The sequence below is a fragment of the Onychomys torridus genome, chromosome X (genome assembly GCF_903995425.1).
Source record: "Onychomys torridus chromosome X, mOncTor1.1, whole genome shotgun sequence".
Taxonomy (NCBI): Eukaryota; Metazoa; Chordata; class Mammalia; order Rodentia; family Cricetidae; genus Onychomys; species Onychomys torridus.
This window is the reverse complement of record NC_050466.1, coordinates 51,338,708-51,358,137: the sequence shown is the minus strand read 5'-3', so window position 1 is coordinate 51,358,137 and position 19,430 is coordinate 51,338,708. Positions and strand designations below refer to the sequence as shown.

At 49.9% G+C, this 19,430-nt stretch overlaps 1 protein-coding gene across 8 annotated transcripts in view; it reads right to left on the bottom strand.

Annotated features, from left to right (window-relative positions):
- Atp2b3 (ATPase plasma membrane Ca2+ transporting 3) overlaps positions 1-19,430 on the bottom strand; it is a 72,907-nt gene that overhangs the window by 43,630 nt on the left and 9,847 nt on the right. For all 8 annotated transcript variants that reach the window (XM_036173997.1, XM_036174004.1, XM_036173996.1 and 5 more), the window contains 5 exons: positions 7,859-8,188; positions 2,177-2,374; positions 1,824-2,081; positions 1,257-1,382; positions 500-625 (listed from right to left, as the gene is read on the bottom strand). In XM_036173997.1, the coding sequence (XP_036029890.1) occupies positions 500-625; positions 1,257-1,382; positions 1,824-2,081; positions 2,177-2,374; positions 7,859-8,066 (916 nt within the window). In that variant the 5' untranslated portion in view covers positions 8,067-8,188. The remainder of the gene's footprint in view (positions 1-499; positions 626-1,256; positions 1,383-1,823; positions 2,082-2,176; positions 2,375-7,858; positions 8,189-19,430) is intronic.

Below are 19,430 nucleotides of genomic sequence, written 5' to 3'. Positions count from 1 at the left end.
ACAGGGCTACCACTTGCTGGAGAGCCTCCCCTGCCCCACCCTATCCAGCATCCCCTGGTCATGGCTGTCATTTTGAGACCTATCCCTATCTGCTCAGGAGACTTCCACTTTGGATCTTGTGATTCCCTCCCCAACCCCAATCTTCCCTATGGAAGTTGAGTACCTTTAGGGTAGGCATGAAGACCCCAGCAGCATCTTTCAAAGTTGAGATTAGAGGTCACATTTCTGTGACCACACTTCATCCCAGGGACAGATGTACCAAAAGCCATCAAAGAATAGCTGTCTAAGGAAAGCTGCCCCCATATAGGAGTCATTGACATGCTGGCTTTTATGGAAAATACCAGAATGATTCTCAAGAAGAATCAGAAGAGGGTGGTAGCTTCCAGTCCATGTCCCTGGAGCCAGGATTGGTCAGCAGGCAGTTGAAGAAGCAAGAACAGTAACATAGAAGAAAGTTGTCTCACCATTCCAGGCACTGGAGTCATGGCTGCCGCCTTACCTTTCTTGTCTTTCTTCTCCTCCTCCTCTCCACCAGCTCCAAGTAATGTAAAGATGATGCCTGTCTGGGAGTTCACACCAACAGCTGTTACCACCATTCTTCCAGAACCTTCCATGACATGAGTGCCTAGCAAAGAAACACAGAGGAACTAAGACATATTTGCACAGCCTGGTAGGACATACTCAGAACCCATAGGCTGGCTTTCAGGGTTTTCCCGAGGCAAGTGCTTGTCTTGCAGAAGTCACTGCTGCCATTGGCACCAACATCTAGACTTCAACCTGTTTCCAGGCTCGGGGGAGTGAGAGTAACCCAGAGGAGCACAGACTGTCAGGCCTTTGTCAGAAGCATAGACTGAGCCATTCAGTTTCATATCACACTTCCCACTAAGATAAAAGTGGCCTGAATGAGAACCTTCTAGAAAAGGAACAAAACACACACATGGTCATCTTCAGAGTCTATATGTGGAGGGAGCACAATATCCCAACCAAGCTCCCCTTGGGATATCCCATTCCTGATATCAAAGGCCCTCTTGAGCAGGGGAGACCCATTTCTTTGCCCTGTGGCTGGAGCCACACTACCAGGCCTCCAGTGACTTTCTCTGGCATGGCAGTGGGTAGCATTCTCAGACTCCCCAACTAGAAGAGCTGTTCAGGGAGACCCTAGTTAAGGCAAGTCCATCAGGGTGACTTGGCTGGGGATGCTGGGCCAGGATTTCAATATGACCTTGTATTGGGCTGGTTGAGAAGGTGATCCTTACCTGAGAGGAGCATGGGATCTTTGTCTGCTGATTTGCGCACATGGTCCGACTCGCCAGTCAGGGAGCTCTCGTCGATCTTGAGGTCATTGCCTTGAATGAGCACACCATCGGCAGGCAGAAGGTCTCCTATAGGCCAGCCCAGGCCAGAACCAAAGGCTATGGGTCCATGGGACCTCCCCACCCTTATTTCCTCCCGCCTTCTCCAGAGGAGTTCATGTCATCTAGGAAAGGACTGGGGCGGGGGCGGGGGCTCTCTTCTTTAAGCCTCTCCCTTTGAGGAGGATCATCCACCTCTAACTATGTCCAGTTCTGAAGGAACAGGGGCAACGCTTGTATCCTAGAGTAGTAGGAGACCTCTTCAGAGTGCTTCCTGTGGGCACTGTTGTGTCTCAAACTCCTTTTCTGTCCCTAACCACACCCTTTATGCTCCAATCTCAGGCCCCTGTGGGTGAAAACACACAGACTTCTGGGGAAACAGTCTGAGCTGGGGAGGTTCCTCTGGCTCACCCTTCTCAGAAATGGTATTCAGGCTTTCTTGGTAGGGTGGATGAAGATGGGCACACTTACCGTATTTGACCTGGGCAATGTCCCCCACCACCAGTGCTGCCACAGGGACCTGGAGGAGCTGCCCATTTCGGATGACAGTAAACTTCTGTTCCTGTTCAATACGGCTTTGAAGACCTCGGAACTGCTTTTCCTTGCTCCAGTCATTGAAGGCCGTGACCAGCACCACACAGATGACAGAGAGTAGGATGGCAGCCCCCTCGATCCAGCCAGCCTCAGCCTCTCCCTCGTCCTCTGCCCCACCAGACACATTCCCACAAGCTGTGTCCAAGGGTGGAGGAGAACATAAAGGAAGGAGAAGTCATGGGAGCCAAGATCTGGGACCCCTCATTCTATCTCAGAGCCTCGCCCCTCACCTTCACTTTCCTCTCCAGGTGGTGCATAGAAGGAGAGGCCCAGGGAGACGATGGCAGCCACCTCCAGGATGATGAGAGTCACGTCCTGCAGGGCTTCCCACACCAGCTGCAGGAAGGTCTTGGGCTGCTTCGGGGGGATGAAGTTCTGCCCATAGATCTGCCTGCGTTTCTCCAAGTCATTGGTGTTGTCTGCCAGGCCTACACAGTGTCCCGGGAAAGTGGCAGAAGCACAGAAGAAGATGGTACAGGCTAGCCTTTGGTACCATAAACATCCCTGACTAAGCTTCTGCTGCTGCAAGAGTGGCCCTTGTGGCTCTCTGACTAAAGCTTGCCTCTCTAGAACTCTGGAGCAGATGCTTAGAGAAGGCAGAGTGGTACAGGCCTAGTACTATAAGCCTTTCTGCAGACCCAGGACTAAGCATAGGGGACCAAGCACAGCCCTCACAGGGAATACCCAGCCTGAGGAAGGGATGGTAACCCAGGAAAGGGGGTTATCAATTCCCTGATACAATTAAAAGACAGTAGGCCTAGGGAAGGAGGCCTTGGGACTGTGGTTGTCTCAATTGCTGAAACATTAGCCCACACCATGCACCTTCCATGTCTGCTGTCACTTCCATGTCTAAGCTATCTTCCAGGGATGCTTGCAGGGAAGTGATAACACCCAATAAAGGAAAGGGCAGCAAGAACCAAGGAGGACACTATGTGGCCAAGGGTAGCTGAGACAGGAGCAGAACAGAGCACCCAGTGGTTCCCTGGGTTGTGAGTGGGTAGGGAGGTGAACCAATATCTAAGTGGCTTCAGTAGATTTGTGAGGAGGTTGCCAATCAAACTGATCCAGGTAATACTAGCCCAGTTTCACCCAAGGGCCAAATAATTGGCCAAGGCCCTCTCCAAAGGGATCAGACAAGCTATCTGTCTCCTAATACTTAAATTCCATGTCTCTTTCAGAGTGCCGGTCACTTGGCCCCATACAGGCATGAAAGAAAGGACTGTGTTTGAGACACTGGCACTTTGAAAGTAAGGCAGTCTCTGGACCTTGGCCACCCCAACTATGGCCTACTGTTTCCAAAGACATTCAGGGCTATCAGCCTAACCTGCAAAAGGGGCAAGGCACAGGGAAACCTGGGACCAGGGACATTGGTGTGTCCAGAAGCATAGCTGTTGAGGAAGATAGAGCAATGTCTTCTGGAAATGGGGACCTACTTTCTAGAAGTTTCTCTGGGAAGGATCAGAGAGAATGAGTGTGAGAGCAAGTTCTTAGGTCCAAAGACCTACATAAAGAGACTGTCTTATGAAGAGAAGAGGGAGGCTTGGGAAGTCCTTCAAGGTGGAAGTATAGGGCCTGCAAGGAGAAGCAAAGGCAGAGGTTTGTGGCATCTCACACCTAGGTGTGGCCTGGGGAACTGATTCTCTGGTAGTGCAGGGAGGCTGCTCCACAGTGGGGAAGGAGGGACTCTGTTTAACAGTTTCAGAGGAGGCTTCTGAGACTGGAGTCTGAAAGGACCAGCACCAGGAAAGGAAAACAGAGTTCCTCAGAGGCTGAGCTACTGTGACACAGAGTTGAAGCGAGGATGACCCAAGGTCTGGTACCCACAGTGCCCAGGAAATGCCCAGGCAAATGGCTCCCCTATACCTAACAGCTTCTTAGGATAAGAGATGGGGATGGCTGAGGCTAAGGAGATTGTCAATGGTTCATGCAGAGAACAAGGAGAGGAAAGGAAAGTGAATTTCCAGCATAGACCCTCTCAGTCCTGACATGAGAATCCAGGGGCCGAGAAGTCCTTAACTCCTGGCTCCAGGGCCCTGGGGGTAACCTCTATATAGATCTCAGACCAGTGAGAAATTGCTACACCCTTACCCTTGGTTGGCAAACTTCTGTGCAGACTGACCAGCCCCTTCTTAGGACTCTGGTGCTATATCCGAAAGAGACCAGGTCTATACTGACACCTAGTGGATGGATGGCAGCTTGAGGCTTCCACCAGAGTCACTGGCATGGCTTCTACCACCTGCTGAAGGAGCTGAGTGGTGAGCAAAAGGGACATCTAGTCCATGGAACGAACATGCATAGCAGGCTGGGTTTAGGAAGGCTCATACGACTCAGCCCCAGATCGCTCACCAATAAGAAAGTGCTGACAGTGGGCCTTCTGCAGAGGATCAGGGTACAGCTTGAATGAAGTGGAAGGACTGACAACAGCAAAAGTTGCAACCAGCACAGCCTTGGCATGTCCACACCATCTAGCCACACAGTATCCTTCCCACCCAGAAGGGCTGCAGCTGTCCCTGCCTTTCCTCCCTGGCCTTATTGAGCCTGGGCTGGGCTGGCAGCTCAGATTTCTGCTAGGCCAAAGGCCTCTTTCTGAAGGCCCACAGCTTTCCCAGTACGGTGTCTGGGAGACCTCAGCCTCTGTGGTAGTGACCAAGCTGAGGAGGCCCAGCCTTTCTTCTATATTGAGTCTTTTCTCCTTCAACTGCAGGAGCTATGAGAAATTCAACATTACAGGAAATGCACCAGAACTCTGAGTTCCTAGACACTTGGGGTCTACACTGCCCTTGGCCTGGAGCCCCCACAGAGAAGTGACCCATTCTAGCTTCTAAAAAGCCTGAGTCCCATGGCATCATGTGACTCTGCTTCCTGACTGTCCTGCTTCACATGCCCAGATTGTTCCTAAGGCTAGTGAGGTCCTTAGTCCCTTTCCCCCAGAGGGATCTCCCTTCCCCTCCTCTGCCTTGCCCTTGGCCTTGGATTGTCCTTGCTACTGTAGCAATGCTCCCCCATCCCCTTTGCCTGGCAAAGACTGGCAGTTGCCTTCAGATTGACCCTGAAGCCTTGACCTTTCTGTAGGGTTGAGACCAACAACTGCCACAATGGCCGTGGTACCATTGTTTGTGTGTGTGGTAGAGAAGGCAGCTGTGGCCCTTTTGGTTCCAAACACATGCCTACCTAGCAGGCCCAAGACATGGGGGCAGAGGCTGGGTGGTTGGCATGGACACAGCTGGGCTATTCTCGCAGAACAGAGGCCAGATACCATAAGAATTGGATTAGGACTACATTGTGTCAGTTCTCAGCTAATCGGCCCCATCTTTTTTGTGGCTGCCTATGGAGAGTAGATAAGACAGGGTCAGGGTGCAGAGCTCTCTAGCCAGTCTACCCTGAGGTTCCTGACCAGCAGGCAGGTCCTTCTTCAGGATGGGTTCTGGAATTCTTCTGAATCTCTACAGAGGCTGAGAGATTAATGGATTGGTGCAATAACTGCCGAAGTCCCCTCCATCAACATGTCAACATACCTACCTGGCCCCCTTGTCCTCTGTCAAATCCCTTGAAGATTGGCATGGGGCCAGAAGTGCAGTTAAGTCTGTCCCTCTCACTAAGAAGGCCTGCTGAGGAACCTGCTTGCTTGAGGTTTGCTGTGCTGAGGAAATGGGGGAGTGAGAATCACCTGCTCCTGGCCCCAGACAGCTCTGTCCTAGGAGCCTAGGGGGAAGGGTTGGTCCCTGGGCTACTATGGGGACCTAGGGTCTCAGAGGCCTGTCAGGGGCTGATCCACGCCACCCACCTGGGCACCTGTCCTTCTTCATGCCCACCCCATTTATAGGCACTAGATGAGCTTTGGAGCTCTGTGGCAGAATTGGGCAGGTTCCCAGAGGCCTTGACATTTTAAATATTTAACAAGGCCTGACAGGCAGAGGGAAGAGCTGCCAGCCAAACCCCATCTGCTTCCTTTGATCTGGGAGAGGCCAGAGCCCTTGTGGCTAAATGGCCCTCTACCCCAGCCTTCTCAGAGGCCCCACGTTCTCGGTGGGGGGGCAAGGAGGAGGATGGAAAGAGATCCTTTGGCATGAAGCCCAGCCATCTGCCTTGACATAATGCTGCTTCAGGCTGGTGTATGTGTGTGTGTGTGTGTGTGTGTGTGTGTGTGTGTGTGTGTGTGTGTGTGTGGTAGGCAGGCTGAATAGGCTATCAATGGGTGCAGCAGCTCTACATCTCAGTTCAGGAAGATCCAGATGGCCAGGGAGGCCACCATACCTGGAGTTCTTAATCTGGCCCATGGGCTTACCTTCTCTTATCTCTAATGCTCCCTGGGGCCCATGCACTACTTCCTATGGACAGATGCTGCTTTCTTCAATCTACTTGGGGCAAAGCTAGAGTAAGAGCATCTGGTGTGTGCCCTAGAGACTTTGAATGGAGGCAAGGGCAGAGCAAGGAGGCTTGAGGCGATGAGCATGAGTGTTGTAACCAATGGACTGATTTAGAAACAAGAATGGGCAAAGCCTGGTGATAGGTGAGACAGGGGAGCCAGGGAGCAGGAGGAACCCAGGTGGTGGACAGGACTTGCAGGACTGGGGGGGGGGTGTCAAAATGCCACCACTGAGATGGGTGGCTGATAAAAATCAATCAGCACTGGCTGGGAAGCAGGCCTGGCATCAGATTGGGATAGGTCCAGCAATCCTTCAAGACCAGTGTCAGATGAGCCATAATGGGTTCCAGCTCTTGAAATCTGGGGCTAGATTCATCTCTTTGGGAACCCTGGTCTCACAGAAGACCCCAGCATTTGGAAGTTGAGGACCCAAGATGACAGTCAGACCTAAACTCTAGATCTTTTGGAGGACTCTCACCATGTTTCTTCTGTAGACTCTCACTGGTGTAATTCTTGCACTGCCTCAGGCTTGTACCTCCCTGGGACAGCCTGTAACTATTGTCACTTTGTGTGTGTGTGTGTGTGTGTGTGCGCGCGCACATGCTCATATATGCTCATGTATGTTCATGACCAAAGGTCAATGTCATATGTCTTTCTCAGTTGCTCTCCACCTAATTGTTTGTGACAGTCTTTCACTGAGATTGGAGTTCACTGATTGGCTAGACTCATTGATATACAAGCCCCATGGATCCCCTCTCTCTGCCTCCTCGGTGCTGCAGTTACAGGACCACACTCTATGATCAGCTTTTTACACAGGTGCCGAGAACTCAAGTTCATGCCCTAAGGTTTGCACAGCAAGCACTTCACGTACTGAGCAACCACCCCACTCCCAACCACTGCCAATGGTGCCATATGACCACTGGGCTCTACTTTTTGTCTGCCATTCCCACAAGATTAAAATGTCTCTGTGCCATCCTTACGTAACCCCTCCCTTCCCATAGAGAGGACCCCTACAACGTGAGGGCTTCCACACTGCATTCTCTTATTTTTGGTTCCTCTTAACTGAGCCCAGATTTAAGCACATGAAGTCCAACTATATAGACAGAGGCCATGGTTTCCTCTTCCTCCAGTAGAAGACAGTTGACACCGCTGTTTCTTGAAAACAAGTCCAGAGTTTCTATTTGGACCCTCCACATTTAGTGGTTCTCATTTGCCCTTCCTTTCTTTTCTTTTTGTAGGGTGGAAAATGACTGATCACAGAGGTGTGGAGGAGGGCTCAACTCAGACCCTCAGAATTTAGTTGCACAGAGGATGACAATCTCCCCCTGCACAAGGCACCTTCTAGTCAAGACAAAGTGGCTGAGCAGAGGATGACAATCAGGGTCCCAGTTTCTGTGTCCTCCAAGGGTAAATTATGCCTTACCTTCACGGAGCTATTCGAGGCAGTCATAGCAGCAGCACCATGGAGCCCCAACTGTGCCCCAAGGGTAAGGCAGATTCTGTGTTCCTGGGATATCTCTTTCCCTGCCAAACCCAGTGTACTTACCCTCAGTAGGCGAGGTCTTCAGCCTCCTGCACAGCCCGCTGACATCTCCATAAGCTTCCTGGATCTTCTGCAGTGCCTCGGCACCTCGGAGCTCCATGAGGCTGCGTAGCTCTGCTAGTGTGCACCCAAAGCCACCCACATGGGGCACTTCCCGCTGCTGTTGGGGCTTGGGGTGGAACTCAATGGAACTGTTCGCCATGTCACCCATCCTGTCAGGCCTCCTCACAGGTGCAGCTTTGACTCAGTCGTAGCTAGGGACAGGTGGCCACCTAAGATCCCAGTGCTCAGGTGAGGCAAGGTGGTGGTGGGAAAGAGGCTAAGTGTGAACACCTGGGGAGAAGGAGGCAAGAAGAGGCCAAGGGTCTGGTTTGGACAAAATGAAGGCCCAGGATTCTGGGATTATTCTACCCATCTTCATTCAGTGTACTCTATGACTCACAAATGGCAAATTGACCTCCCAGGTCTCACTTACTAGACCAGCCCCAATCTAGTCCTGCCTATCATGAGAGCTCAGAGCTAGAGGGTTTGTTAGGTGGGGAAGCAGGGTGTGGTGGGGTCCTTCTGCCATCAGCACCAGCCAGCTCTCACTACCTCTCTGAGCCACTTGAAAACCCATTTGGAAGTAAGGCAATATATTTGGGATTATCAGTAGCTATTCTTGCTTCATATGCCTAAGAGATCAGTGCCCATCACCAGCTTCTTGCTTGACCCTCTCACCTTAGTTCCTATTCTTGCCTGAATAAGACTTGCCCAGTGCCACTGCCATGTTTTAAATCCCCAGAAGTCCTCAATGGCTCAGGCCTGGGCTGTGCAGGGCTCCAGGGGACAGACTGAACCATGGAAAGGACCAGCTGCACTCCTTGTCAAGGTTGACTGTGCAGGGTGTTTCTGCAAGCCTCAGGGTGCCTGGGGGTGGGAGGAGGCCCAGTGGCAAGTGGAGAGCAGAAAAAAAGGGTGAGGGAGGCAAAGAGGTAAGGAGGAATAGACAGGTAAAAGAGGGTAAGGATAAGGGGAATCAAAGTGGAGGAGGCTGGTATAGGGCACAAAGGAGAAAGTCCAAAGTAACTACAGGTCACTAGTGACTGTGCTGACACCCTGATCTCTAGGGTATTGCTACCACACCCTGATGACAAAGGAGCTAAGGTCTTCCTTTCTGAAAACATTCAGCTAAGTGTGGTGGTTCACACCTTTAGTCCCGGCACTTGGGAGGCAGAGGTAGATGCAGGCAGATCTCTGAGTTTGAGGCCAGCCTGGTCTACAGAGCAAGTTCCAGGATAGCCAGGGGGCTGTTACACAGAGAAACCTTGTCTCAAAAGAAAAAAAAAACCCAACCCGAAAAACAGAACAAACAAACAAACAAACAAACAAAACCATCCAGACCACTGCCAGGTTATAGCACCTTCCCCTTTTGTGGGCTTCCTGAGGCTGATATCTATCTCTGCACCAGTGCTCCTTACCTTGTCTAAGAAACTGAGGCCCCTCTAGTTGCCATCTGCAGCCTTCATGGGGTCTGACAGTGAGGCCATTAGGCCCTATTGGATGTCTCCTCCTCCACATGCAGAGCCATGTGCCAAACTTGCCACATTTGTCCCCCTAGAACTGAATTATTCTCAGAGCACAGGGTTTGGGCCTTTATATTGGCAAACAACCCTCCTGGCAACATGCTTGGCTGGACTAGACCTCTCACCTTTGGGTGAAAACTCCTGGCTCAGAACAATACTCTCAAAAACCAGAGCTCAGACATCCATCTAGGTTTTTTATCTAGAACCACTCATGGGGAAAAAAATAACCCAAAGCCTAGAAGAAAGGAAGAAAGGCCCTCATACAGCTAAAGTAGAGGTGGTTAATTCCATGGCCATCACTATCAGGAGGGCCTAGTGGGTTAGATCCTTTGAGCACTATGGGGTGCCATAAACTGAGAATATCACATCTAGAGGAAGAGCAGAGGCACTAGGGGGAACATTCCCAAACATACTCTAAACATGGAGACTTCAGCTCTCAAGAAAAATTGTGTGTGCCTATCTGCAAGGGCTGGTGGGTGGGGTGAGGGGCACTTGGGAAATGTCCATCCCAATTGGTCACCATTTCACAGTTTGGACGCCTGAGTATTAACTGTTTCATCACTTTCTACATGGACCAGGTTTCACTTCTGGAAGATGTGGGATGAAAATGACAAACACAAAATGACTTCCCCATCTTCTCTCAATCCCATGCACCTCTCTCCCACCACTTTTTCCAGTTGGTTATCTAAAAAATATTTCTTGGGAATCTATTACATGGCAGGCACTGACATTTTGTGCTAGAGGTCGACAAAACTAAACTAATTGCTTTTCTCTGTGTGGCTAAGCTATAGAAATAAGGTTCGATCCAGAGGCCCAAAGCCCTGGGGGTTCAGAGAAGGCCTCTAGGAAGAACAAAGGGAAGAAAAGACTGAAAGGAGAAATAGCTAAGCAAGGCTGGGGGAGGCAGGGACTGTGGTCCTTCTGCTTGCTTGAGCAGCAGCAGCCAAAAGCACTGGCTGGGGATGGTAGAGGCAAGCAGTGGGCCCACGGGAAGCTGGGCAGAATGTGCTCCTTCCACTGGTGCTCTGTGACTTTGCCATGCCAACCACCTAGGAGGGGCTGACAAATATCACTCTCTCATCAGTGTAAGACGTAAAGGCTTGGTTAAGAGAAAGGACAGAGCCAGAGGAAATTAAGACCGCTGCCTCAAGGTAGCCATGTTGGTGATACCTGCTTCCCCAACCCTACCCCAGGTGACCTTGCCTTAGGATGATGTCCTTACTACCTGAAGGTGTTCCTCCTCCCCTCCTCTCTCTGACCAGTGCTCCATTGCTCCCCAAAGTCCCAGTTCATAAGCAGCTGGATGTACCTGTCAGGTTTGAGCTCTGTCCTCTGCTTCTGACACCCTCAGCCTGCTGGCTGCTGGAGAAGATGAATGGGTCTGGTTTGTCAGGGTAGACACTGTCTTCAGCCAGCACAGCCCTCCCCCCACACCCATGAGTCAGCTTCTTAGTCCCTAGTCAGGCAAGACTGCTAGGAAAGGCCAGATCAACAGGGCTATAAGTACCCAGGTACTAGAAAGTGAAAACATGGGAGGGTCCTTCCTCATTGGCCCTGAAGCCCTTTCAGCCCTTGTGGAGGGGTGCCCAGTACTTGCCTCAGGCTCTGATGCTCTCATAGGCAAAGGCTCAGTACTACATTCACTCATACCAAGCTTGAAGCCCCAGGGCTCCATCTGAGAACCTGCATGTCCCCAACTGAGTTGCCTAAGGACTCTACAGGGACTCTTTGGGAAAGGGAAGCCAGAAGAAGTATTTTACTCCTTGGAAGCCATTAATCTCTTCAACCATTTTGCCCACCTGGAAATAAGGGTGCTCTTAGGCTTGGGGTATGAAGTGAACAGCCTATTGGGTGAACTCTGAGATGGGTGCATGTTCTTCAGAGCAGGTAGCTGTAGGTCACCCAGACTCAGGAGTCCTGGAGGAGGACAGGGCTCCCCTAATGTAACTGAAAAATTTTCCCATCCTCCTCCTCCTTGTCCCTGACCCGAAGTGTAGAGGTACTCCTGATTTTGGAATTCTGCCATTGCTGAAGATGGCTGGACCTTTGATGCCTCATAGTAAGGACCCGGGTAGGGAGGTAAAGCCATTGGTTTGATGAGGTCAAGCCATATTACCTCCTTATAGCCAGAGGGGCTGGAGCTTATAGCACCCCTGCTCATGTGTGACTGTTCAGGGGTCAAGTTGTCCTCCCCACCTCAGTATCCCCCAATACCCTGACTACCAGGCATGGCTGGCTCCTTTTTTCCCATCTTCCACTAAGCAAACCTGACATCCTGTCTGCCAGCAGAGTGATCTCCCTACGAGCTAGCAACTAGTAGCCATGCTACCCTGAAAACTCCTTCCCCTGGTTTGGGCACCACCACTCCAGGAAATTCTCCTTATAATCCATGATTAGTTCTGCCACACACTGTTTCAATCTCCAGCCCCAAGCAAAGCACCTTCCAACTCTTCCTCTGCCCTTGGTGTGTTCCCCATGCCCCACACCAGCCTACCAGTGGCCATCACTCACTCTACCAGAGACCATCTCTGAGCTCCAACAACACATCCTTCTCTTTCATCACCACCTGCTGACATCCTATGGCTTCCATTAGTCACAGTTCTCTACAATGTATTTAACAGTTTGTTTTCCAGTCATACTTAATTGTTTTTGAGCCCAAGATCCCATGATCCATTCCTACTTCCCAGAGCTGGGCATAGCCATGAACAGAAGTACTTTTACTTGCATCCTTAATTCCTTGAGACACATTGTTGACCACTGAGTTGCCAAAGGGCACTGAGTAGTCTATCCCAGATGGTGATGGGGCTGGATGAATTAGTGACTGGGCACCTGGTCTACAGAGAAGGAGCTTGGAGCTCTGGAAGGTGGCAGTACTATCCTGGACATCATGAAGCCAATAAGTGTGGTTACAAACTTTCCTCATCTTCATTTACCCAACAGGCCACAGTTCAGATAGAAGGCATCAGTTAAGGGGAAGGCCCCCTTTGAGTGACTCTTGGCTGCTGTAGAAAGCAGAAGGCATGTTCTCTTAATCCTTGGGTTGTTTGTAAACCTTGATGATGGCCTCCTCCAGTTTTAGTAAGGACAGCAGCCATCACTGAAATGGCCAAGAACAGAAGTGACCAGACCTATCAGTTCTGTAGGCCTGATAGAGTTTCCGGCCTGGGCTGGCTGCCGAGAACGGCCTGTAGGCATCAAAAGGGCAGGGAATGTACCATTTCTGTGCTCTTTCATCTTTTAGACCTTAATTGGCTTAATTGAATTGAGAAATTCCTCAGAGGGGCACTTGAACCTTCTGGCATTTGCTCCATCCTGGCACAAATTGGCCAACATCATGGGGTAGAAAGAGAGCAAAAACCTGTATTGGGTTCCCTGGCTTGGCTTACCCTCACAGCTTGACTGTCAACAGGTTGCTGCCTCAGAAGATGGTAGGGGTGCTGAAGACAGCACAAGTCCAGACCCATCACACAGATGCCTTCTGGACTCTTCCCCCTAGTGGGGCCTGGACACTTTAATCTCTTCAGATAAAAATGGAGCACTCACTCTTCCAGTGACTCAAATCTGCTTGACCAGAAAACCAAGGCTCTTCCTGGTATTTCTCTCTCTGTCTCTCTCTGTCTCTGTCTCTCTGTCTCTCTGTCTCTGTCTCTCTCTCTCTCTCTCTCTCTCTCTCTCTCTCCCTCTCCCCACCTCCTCTGTCTCTCACACACACCACCTTAAATGGGTTCTATGACAGCTCCTTCAATTTAATATGTGTGTGCTTCCCCTGACCCTAGACAGCCTGTACCCTTCAGGAAGCTGTGCAGTTCCTGACTGAAGGCGCCTCTGCTTCTAGGATTCCTCTAGTGACACCACTCTTAACACTGAACTTTGAGTTATCAGTGTGCATGGGATAACAATACCTACAATATCCACCAACCCTTGCTGCAGCTCACTATGTACAATACCTGTTTCACAAAGGGGGAATTAGGGCTCAGTTGGGACCAGAGACCTCAGACATCAAGTGCTTGTTTGATGGCCGGAGGTGAGTCCTAGCCGCCCACACTAGGACACCTTGTTGCTACCCTGAGCAGCTTCCTTAGCAGGTTCAGATGGAACCCTTTGGTCTACTTTCTCTGTGGAGCTTCCTAGCCTCATGTTCAGAAGGGTCTAGGAAAAGAGAGCAAAGTCCACTGCCATCTCCCATGTCAGAACTAAAACAAACAAACAAACAAAACATTAAAATCAAGTTAGAAACAGTGCAGGGCTGTCCTCACCTCTAGCACCAGACAAGTCTGTGGAGACACATGTCCCATACTAGTCATGGGGCATCTATCCCCCAAGTGCTGCCACTGTCCCTAGTTTAGATACAGCTGGGTACCAGCACCAGCTGCAGGCCAAAATGTCCCAGTCCCAAGTTGTTTCCTAGTGTCTGGGCCCTGAGTGATAAGAACAGTCCCCTTGCACAAATCAAGTGTATGGCGCCTGGGCTTGCCAATGTCCTGGTGCTAGAGCTGGGTCCAGGGCTTAAAGCAACAGTCCATCTGGATGGGCAGGAGGTAGAAGCCTGGGCTGATCTGGTACATGCTTCTACCTTGAGCCCCCTCACCACCCACTAGTATCTCCCTATGGACTCACCAAGTTAGGACTCTTCTTCCAGATATGACTAGGGCTCAGCAGTGTGACTCACTGGGGGTTTCTTGAATTAATAGGTGCTGGCCTCTCTCTATCTCCAGGCACCTAGAAAATGCCAGCCTGCCCATGTAGTGGAGAAAAGAGATCCAATCCAAGAGCAGGAGCAGAGGCCTAACTCCCGCCTTATAGTCAGGCATCCCAGTCACACTTGCACACTGGGTGGGGCCTGGGGCTCAGCTAGGCAGCAGGTGGGGAGAAGGTCTGGGAGGAGGGAATCTTGTAAGGCAGCTGGCTGTCCACTCTTGGGTCTACCATGATGAGGCAGATATAGGCTTGGCTTGGGGCCCAGGGGTGGTGCTTTAACCCTTGATTTCCCACATCTTCCCTTTCAGCGCAGGGCTCTAATTTTCTTGTCCACTTTTGCCCACCCCTCTGCTTGATGCACCTGGTGACCACCCAAGGACAAGGCATGCATGCAGCCAGAGAGGGGGAGGGAAGGAACCAGGCAGAGAACAGGCTCATTAATATTTCAGAGACACTGTCACTGCAGCTCCTGGGCCTTCACAGCCCCACCACTTTTGCTGGTAGAGAGAGGAGGATGGGAAAAGAGAAAGAAATAAAACCAGAAAACAGATTTAAAGGGACAGCCCCCCCTCCATTCTGTCCTCCTCCTGTTCCTGGTACAATCTGTGCACACTCTGCTGTTTCTGCCACTGCTGCAGAATAGCTCTAAGCCCAGAACAGCTTTGGGCAAAAACAACAGAAGAGGGTCAACTGTCACCATGGTACCCCCTCCTTGCTCACTCATCCACCTGCCTGAAGTTCTGCCCTTGCAAGCAAATCTACCAAGGCAACCTGGAAAATGGCTGGTGACTTTCAGCATGGCAATGGGGATCCCGTTCATTCTACAGAAAGACAGATGCACATAGGAAAAGTAGAAGTCCCTGTTGAGGATCCAGTCAAGGAATATGGATCCCAGAAAAACCCACATCCAGAATCATGGGGTTGGTAGGGATCCAGACATTGCTTAATTTTACCCTTGCTTGTGGGTAGGTCAACCTCAAACTGATGGCCAGTCACTTTTGTCTCACCTAGGGCAGCCCAGGCAAGCTGTGCATGGCCTTTCCTACCTGGAGAACGGCCTACTCCAAAAGGGAGTTTGGGACCTCCACCCAATCTAATACCTCTCAAGAGCACCCCATGCCAAGCCAAGTTTGTGACTTCATATTTGTCTGCTTTCAGAGGTTCTGGGAGTGCCCCAAGCTCTCCAGCCTAAAGAGGCCTCAGGACAGAATGATAGATACTGCAACCACAATGCAATACAGCATGGCAGTTTCTGAAAAAAATTCAGCATCATATTACAGCAGCTCCTCACACCCTAAGAGTAGGAGGCAGAGACCCACATAGACTTGTATAGCCCCATTTGCAAAAATATTACTCACTATAGCCAAAAAAATGGAAACAGCCCAATGTCTATAGATGGACAACTGAACAAACAGATTGGGTGTCTCTCCATTTGCATATAATGGAACATCAGTCAGCCTTTAAAAGACATGGAATTACCACACATGCTATAATGTGGTTGACATAAAAGGACAGAGCCTGTATGGATTCACTTCTGAGAGGTCTTGAGAGTCACCAGCCTTATAGAGACAGGCAGTAGGATTATGGGTGCTGAGGACTGGGGAGGAGGATAAGGAGCTGGTTTTTAGTAGGGCTGAGCTAAAGCTTGGGACAATGATGAAGTTCTGGAGATTGATGGTATTGATGGTTTGACAGCAGTGAGGATATGGGGCATGCTTTCAAGTCTTTTGGCTCTAATGGTGGAAATGTCCTGTTTTGTAGGGTGTGTGTGTGTGTGTGTGTGTGTGTGTGTGTGTGTGTGTGTGTGTTCTATAATGCCAAAAGGAAATAAACCCAGCTAGCCACTTTTCTCATTTGTGTGAGAAAAAACAAAAACAAAAACAAAATATGCCTTTGGAAGCAGATCCTGGTGGTCAAGACTTGTGATTCCAGATACATAGCAGGCTGAGATGGGAGGATTGAAAGTTCAAGGCCTGACTGTGCTGTAGACTGAATTTAAGGCCAACCTGGGTAACTTAATGGGACTCTGTCTCAAAATAAAAAAAAATAATAAAAGGAAGGCTGGTGTAGTGGTTTGAAAACAGCCCCCAAAGGGAGTGGCACTATTAGGAGGTATGATTTTGTTGGAATAGGTGTGGCCTTTTGGGGGGAAGTGTGTCACTATGGAGGTGGGCTTTGATGTCTCATATATGGTCAAGATATGCCCAGTGTCTCAGTTCACTTTCTGTTGTCTTTGGATCAAACTGTGTGACTCTCAGCTCTAGCATCATGTCTGCCTACACACCACCATGTTGCACCATGATGATAATGGAATGAACCTTTGAAACTGTAAGCCACTCCAATTTAATGTTTTCCTTTATAAGAGTTGCCATGGTCATGGTGTCTCTTCACAGCAATAGAAACCCTAACTAAGACAGCTGGGAACACAGCTTCATGGTAGAGCTCTTACTTAGCCATCATGAGGCCCCAAGTTCAATTCCTAGAGCCGAAAATGGCTTTGGGAAGTGCTAATGAACCCCTAGAAGGTTCTGGAAGAGACTATATAATATTTTGCTAGCTAGATGTCTTGATGTCCAGTCCATGACTGTACTTTTGACTCTTTTACAGCTATATATGACCATGTAACTACACTTTGGCCATAAACAGAAGTGACTGGGACAACTTCAAGGTTCAAGTTGAGGCATGAAAGAGAAGGGACATGTTCTTCCCTGCTCTTCTTCTGCCTGCTGGCTGAAATGCTGATGTGAGGATCAGGTGGTAACAGATATCTTGTGTCATCTTGCACATGAATCTATGTGTATCATATAGGAGCCCACATCTCTATATACTAAGATGCCATCACAGCAGACACAGATTGTGCAGCTAGACTTCTGTGTGAGCCAGGAATTAACTTCTTTGCTGACAAAGTTGCTAATATTCCTGATCTTCACTAAAGAGGATACCCACAACCTAAAGAAATTGGAGATGCAGAGGGAAGAACTAGAGCCTCCACCTTTACTATGTGCCAAATTCAGGCCTGGTTATGGGGAGTTAGGAGGTTTTCCAAACTTTCCAGGATCTGCCAAATCTCACACTTTCATGGGTTCCCTGTAGCGTGTGGTCATCTGTAGCCTGTCTCCCTTTCATCTGTATTATTTGACGCTGCCTAGATGTTCTAGTCAAAGCAGAGGGAGAAGACAGGACCATAAGAAAGAGAAAAGGTCAGTCCTGTCACATGCAATCCAAGCCAGTGGGCTTTGTTGAGTACTGTGCATCAAGGCATTGTGTGAATGATTATGATTGCTCTGCACAGTGAGGCTCTGTCATGGGATGAGGATGTCTATTGTGGAGTAGAGGCATCTAAGGAATAGAGATTGAGGTGCTTATTCAGGGTCATATTGCCAGGAAGGAGTAGAGTAAACTTGGGATAATCTGGCTTCAGATTCTGTATGGCTCTTCTGCTAAGTAACTGCCCAGAACATCCAAGAAAGCAATGGACACCTGATTAGAACCAATTCAAAGAGTTAATAAAGTGGCTGGATAGGTTGTATCCTTGTGCAGCTCAAGCACTGGCTGCAGAATCATTCAGCCTATCTGGAAACAGGACTTCATTTTCCCTTGCTGAGTTGGTATGCACCCAGTGCAGATCTTCATGGGGCTTTATCTGTTTCTCTGGAGGCTTCCCTCTGACCATTAGTCCAGGGAAAATAAAGCAGGCCAAGGCTCTTTGTTCAGTCTGTCAGTTCTGCTTCACATGTCTTTCCCAAACCTTCTACTTTTGTCTATCCTGAAGCTGATATCAGCCAGACCCTAGAGTTCAAAGGTCAGGACCAGGCTCTACTGCTCAATCCAGAACATTCTGCTTGGCCTCAGGGTGGGGCCTCCCAGGATGTTTTCCATTTTAGGGGCTATCCCTAGGCCTGCTTGGATCCCACATGGCTCTGGGGTCCCTAGAATATTTTTGTGGGATAATTTAACATGCTGCATGGCCCTGGGAAGTTAGAAACTCCCTTCTGGCTGGGGCCATGCATTATGGTTACTGGGGTCATGACTCTACATGGAGAAAGGGGTCAGTCATTTGTTTTCTACCAGAGATGGCAGAAGCTGAAAAAGGAGAGAGCTAGGAAGCAGGAGCTGGAGAAGCCGATGGGCAGGAAGCATAATGACACTAATTATCCAATTACAGTGAGCTGTGCAGGCAGAGAGCTGCATTGCAGCATGAGCCAAGTCAGGCCTGTGCCTCGCCCCCACATGCGTCTTGCACATGCAGGCCCTCACTTTCCCCTGCCCTGAAGCACAGACAGTTGGACTACCCTGTGGTCTCTAGAGAGGTAAGGGGACCAAAAGCCACCATGGCTAGCCTCTGTGAAAAGCCTCCTACCCAGGAGGCAGCAGGTTCTAATCCTCCAGCCCTTCATATCCAGAAAACTCCCTGCTGGAAGGAAGGACACCCAAGTCTCCCAGCTCTTCTGGCTACTGTGGTACCAGTCCATTCCCAGAGTCATCCTAACAACTGGAAATAGCCAAGGTCCAAACAGGTAATTAAGGAAATTAGAGACAGCTGGAAGCCATTGGGGCTACAGGCCAGGCTGAGTCCTTCCAGCCAGGACAAGCAGGGACTAGATAAGAAGACCATGAGGACATGCATGTGTAGGGGTTTGTTTCTGGAAGCAGGTTAAAGTCCTTGGCCAACAGGCAGAGGCAGGGGTATGAGGAATTCACTGCTGTCAAGGTCAGGAGTTGGGGGTGTAGGGGTCCCAAATGCTCATAAAGTAGTTTCTTTAGGCCACTTTTGTTACTTTGCTTACTCACCCAGAGGATCGATCCCTTGTGGAAAAGGAGCTGTAAAGAAATGGGCTTGTCACTGTGTGGGGTTCTGAGGCCACAGGGGTCTCAAACCTACTTTTCTTCCCTTTGAAAAGTCCTTGACCATGATATTCTTAGCAGAGAAGAGGGCAAGGGTACTGGGGATAGAAAGGACTAGAGATGGGAATCAACTGTCACTGCTACCTCTCTGACCCAGAAGCAAAGGCTCAGCACACTCAGGTCTCAGTAGCCCTTCCCCAGGTTGTCCAAAACCGTCCAACTGCTGCCTGTTGTCAAATGCAGTAACAAAGGAAGAAAAGGCTAGTGACTCATGGTGGCCCCCAGAAAGGACACCTCAGAAATTGCAGCTAAGGGAGGGTCACCTAAAATGCTGCTAGGCATAGCTCCAGCATCCTTACCAATCCCAACTGGCTGTGATGGCAGGACCTGAAGTTCCCCCAGGGCCAGGCTGCCACTGGGATCACATAGACTGAGCTTTGTACAACAAAGGTCATGCAGTGTCCATG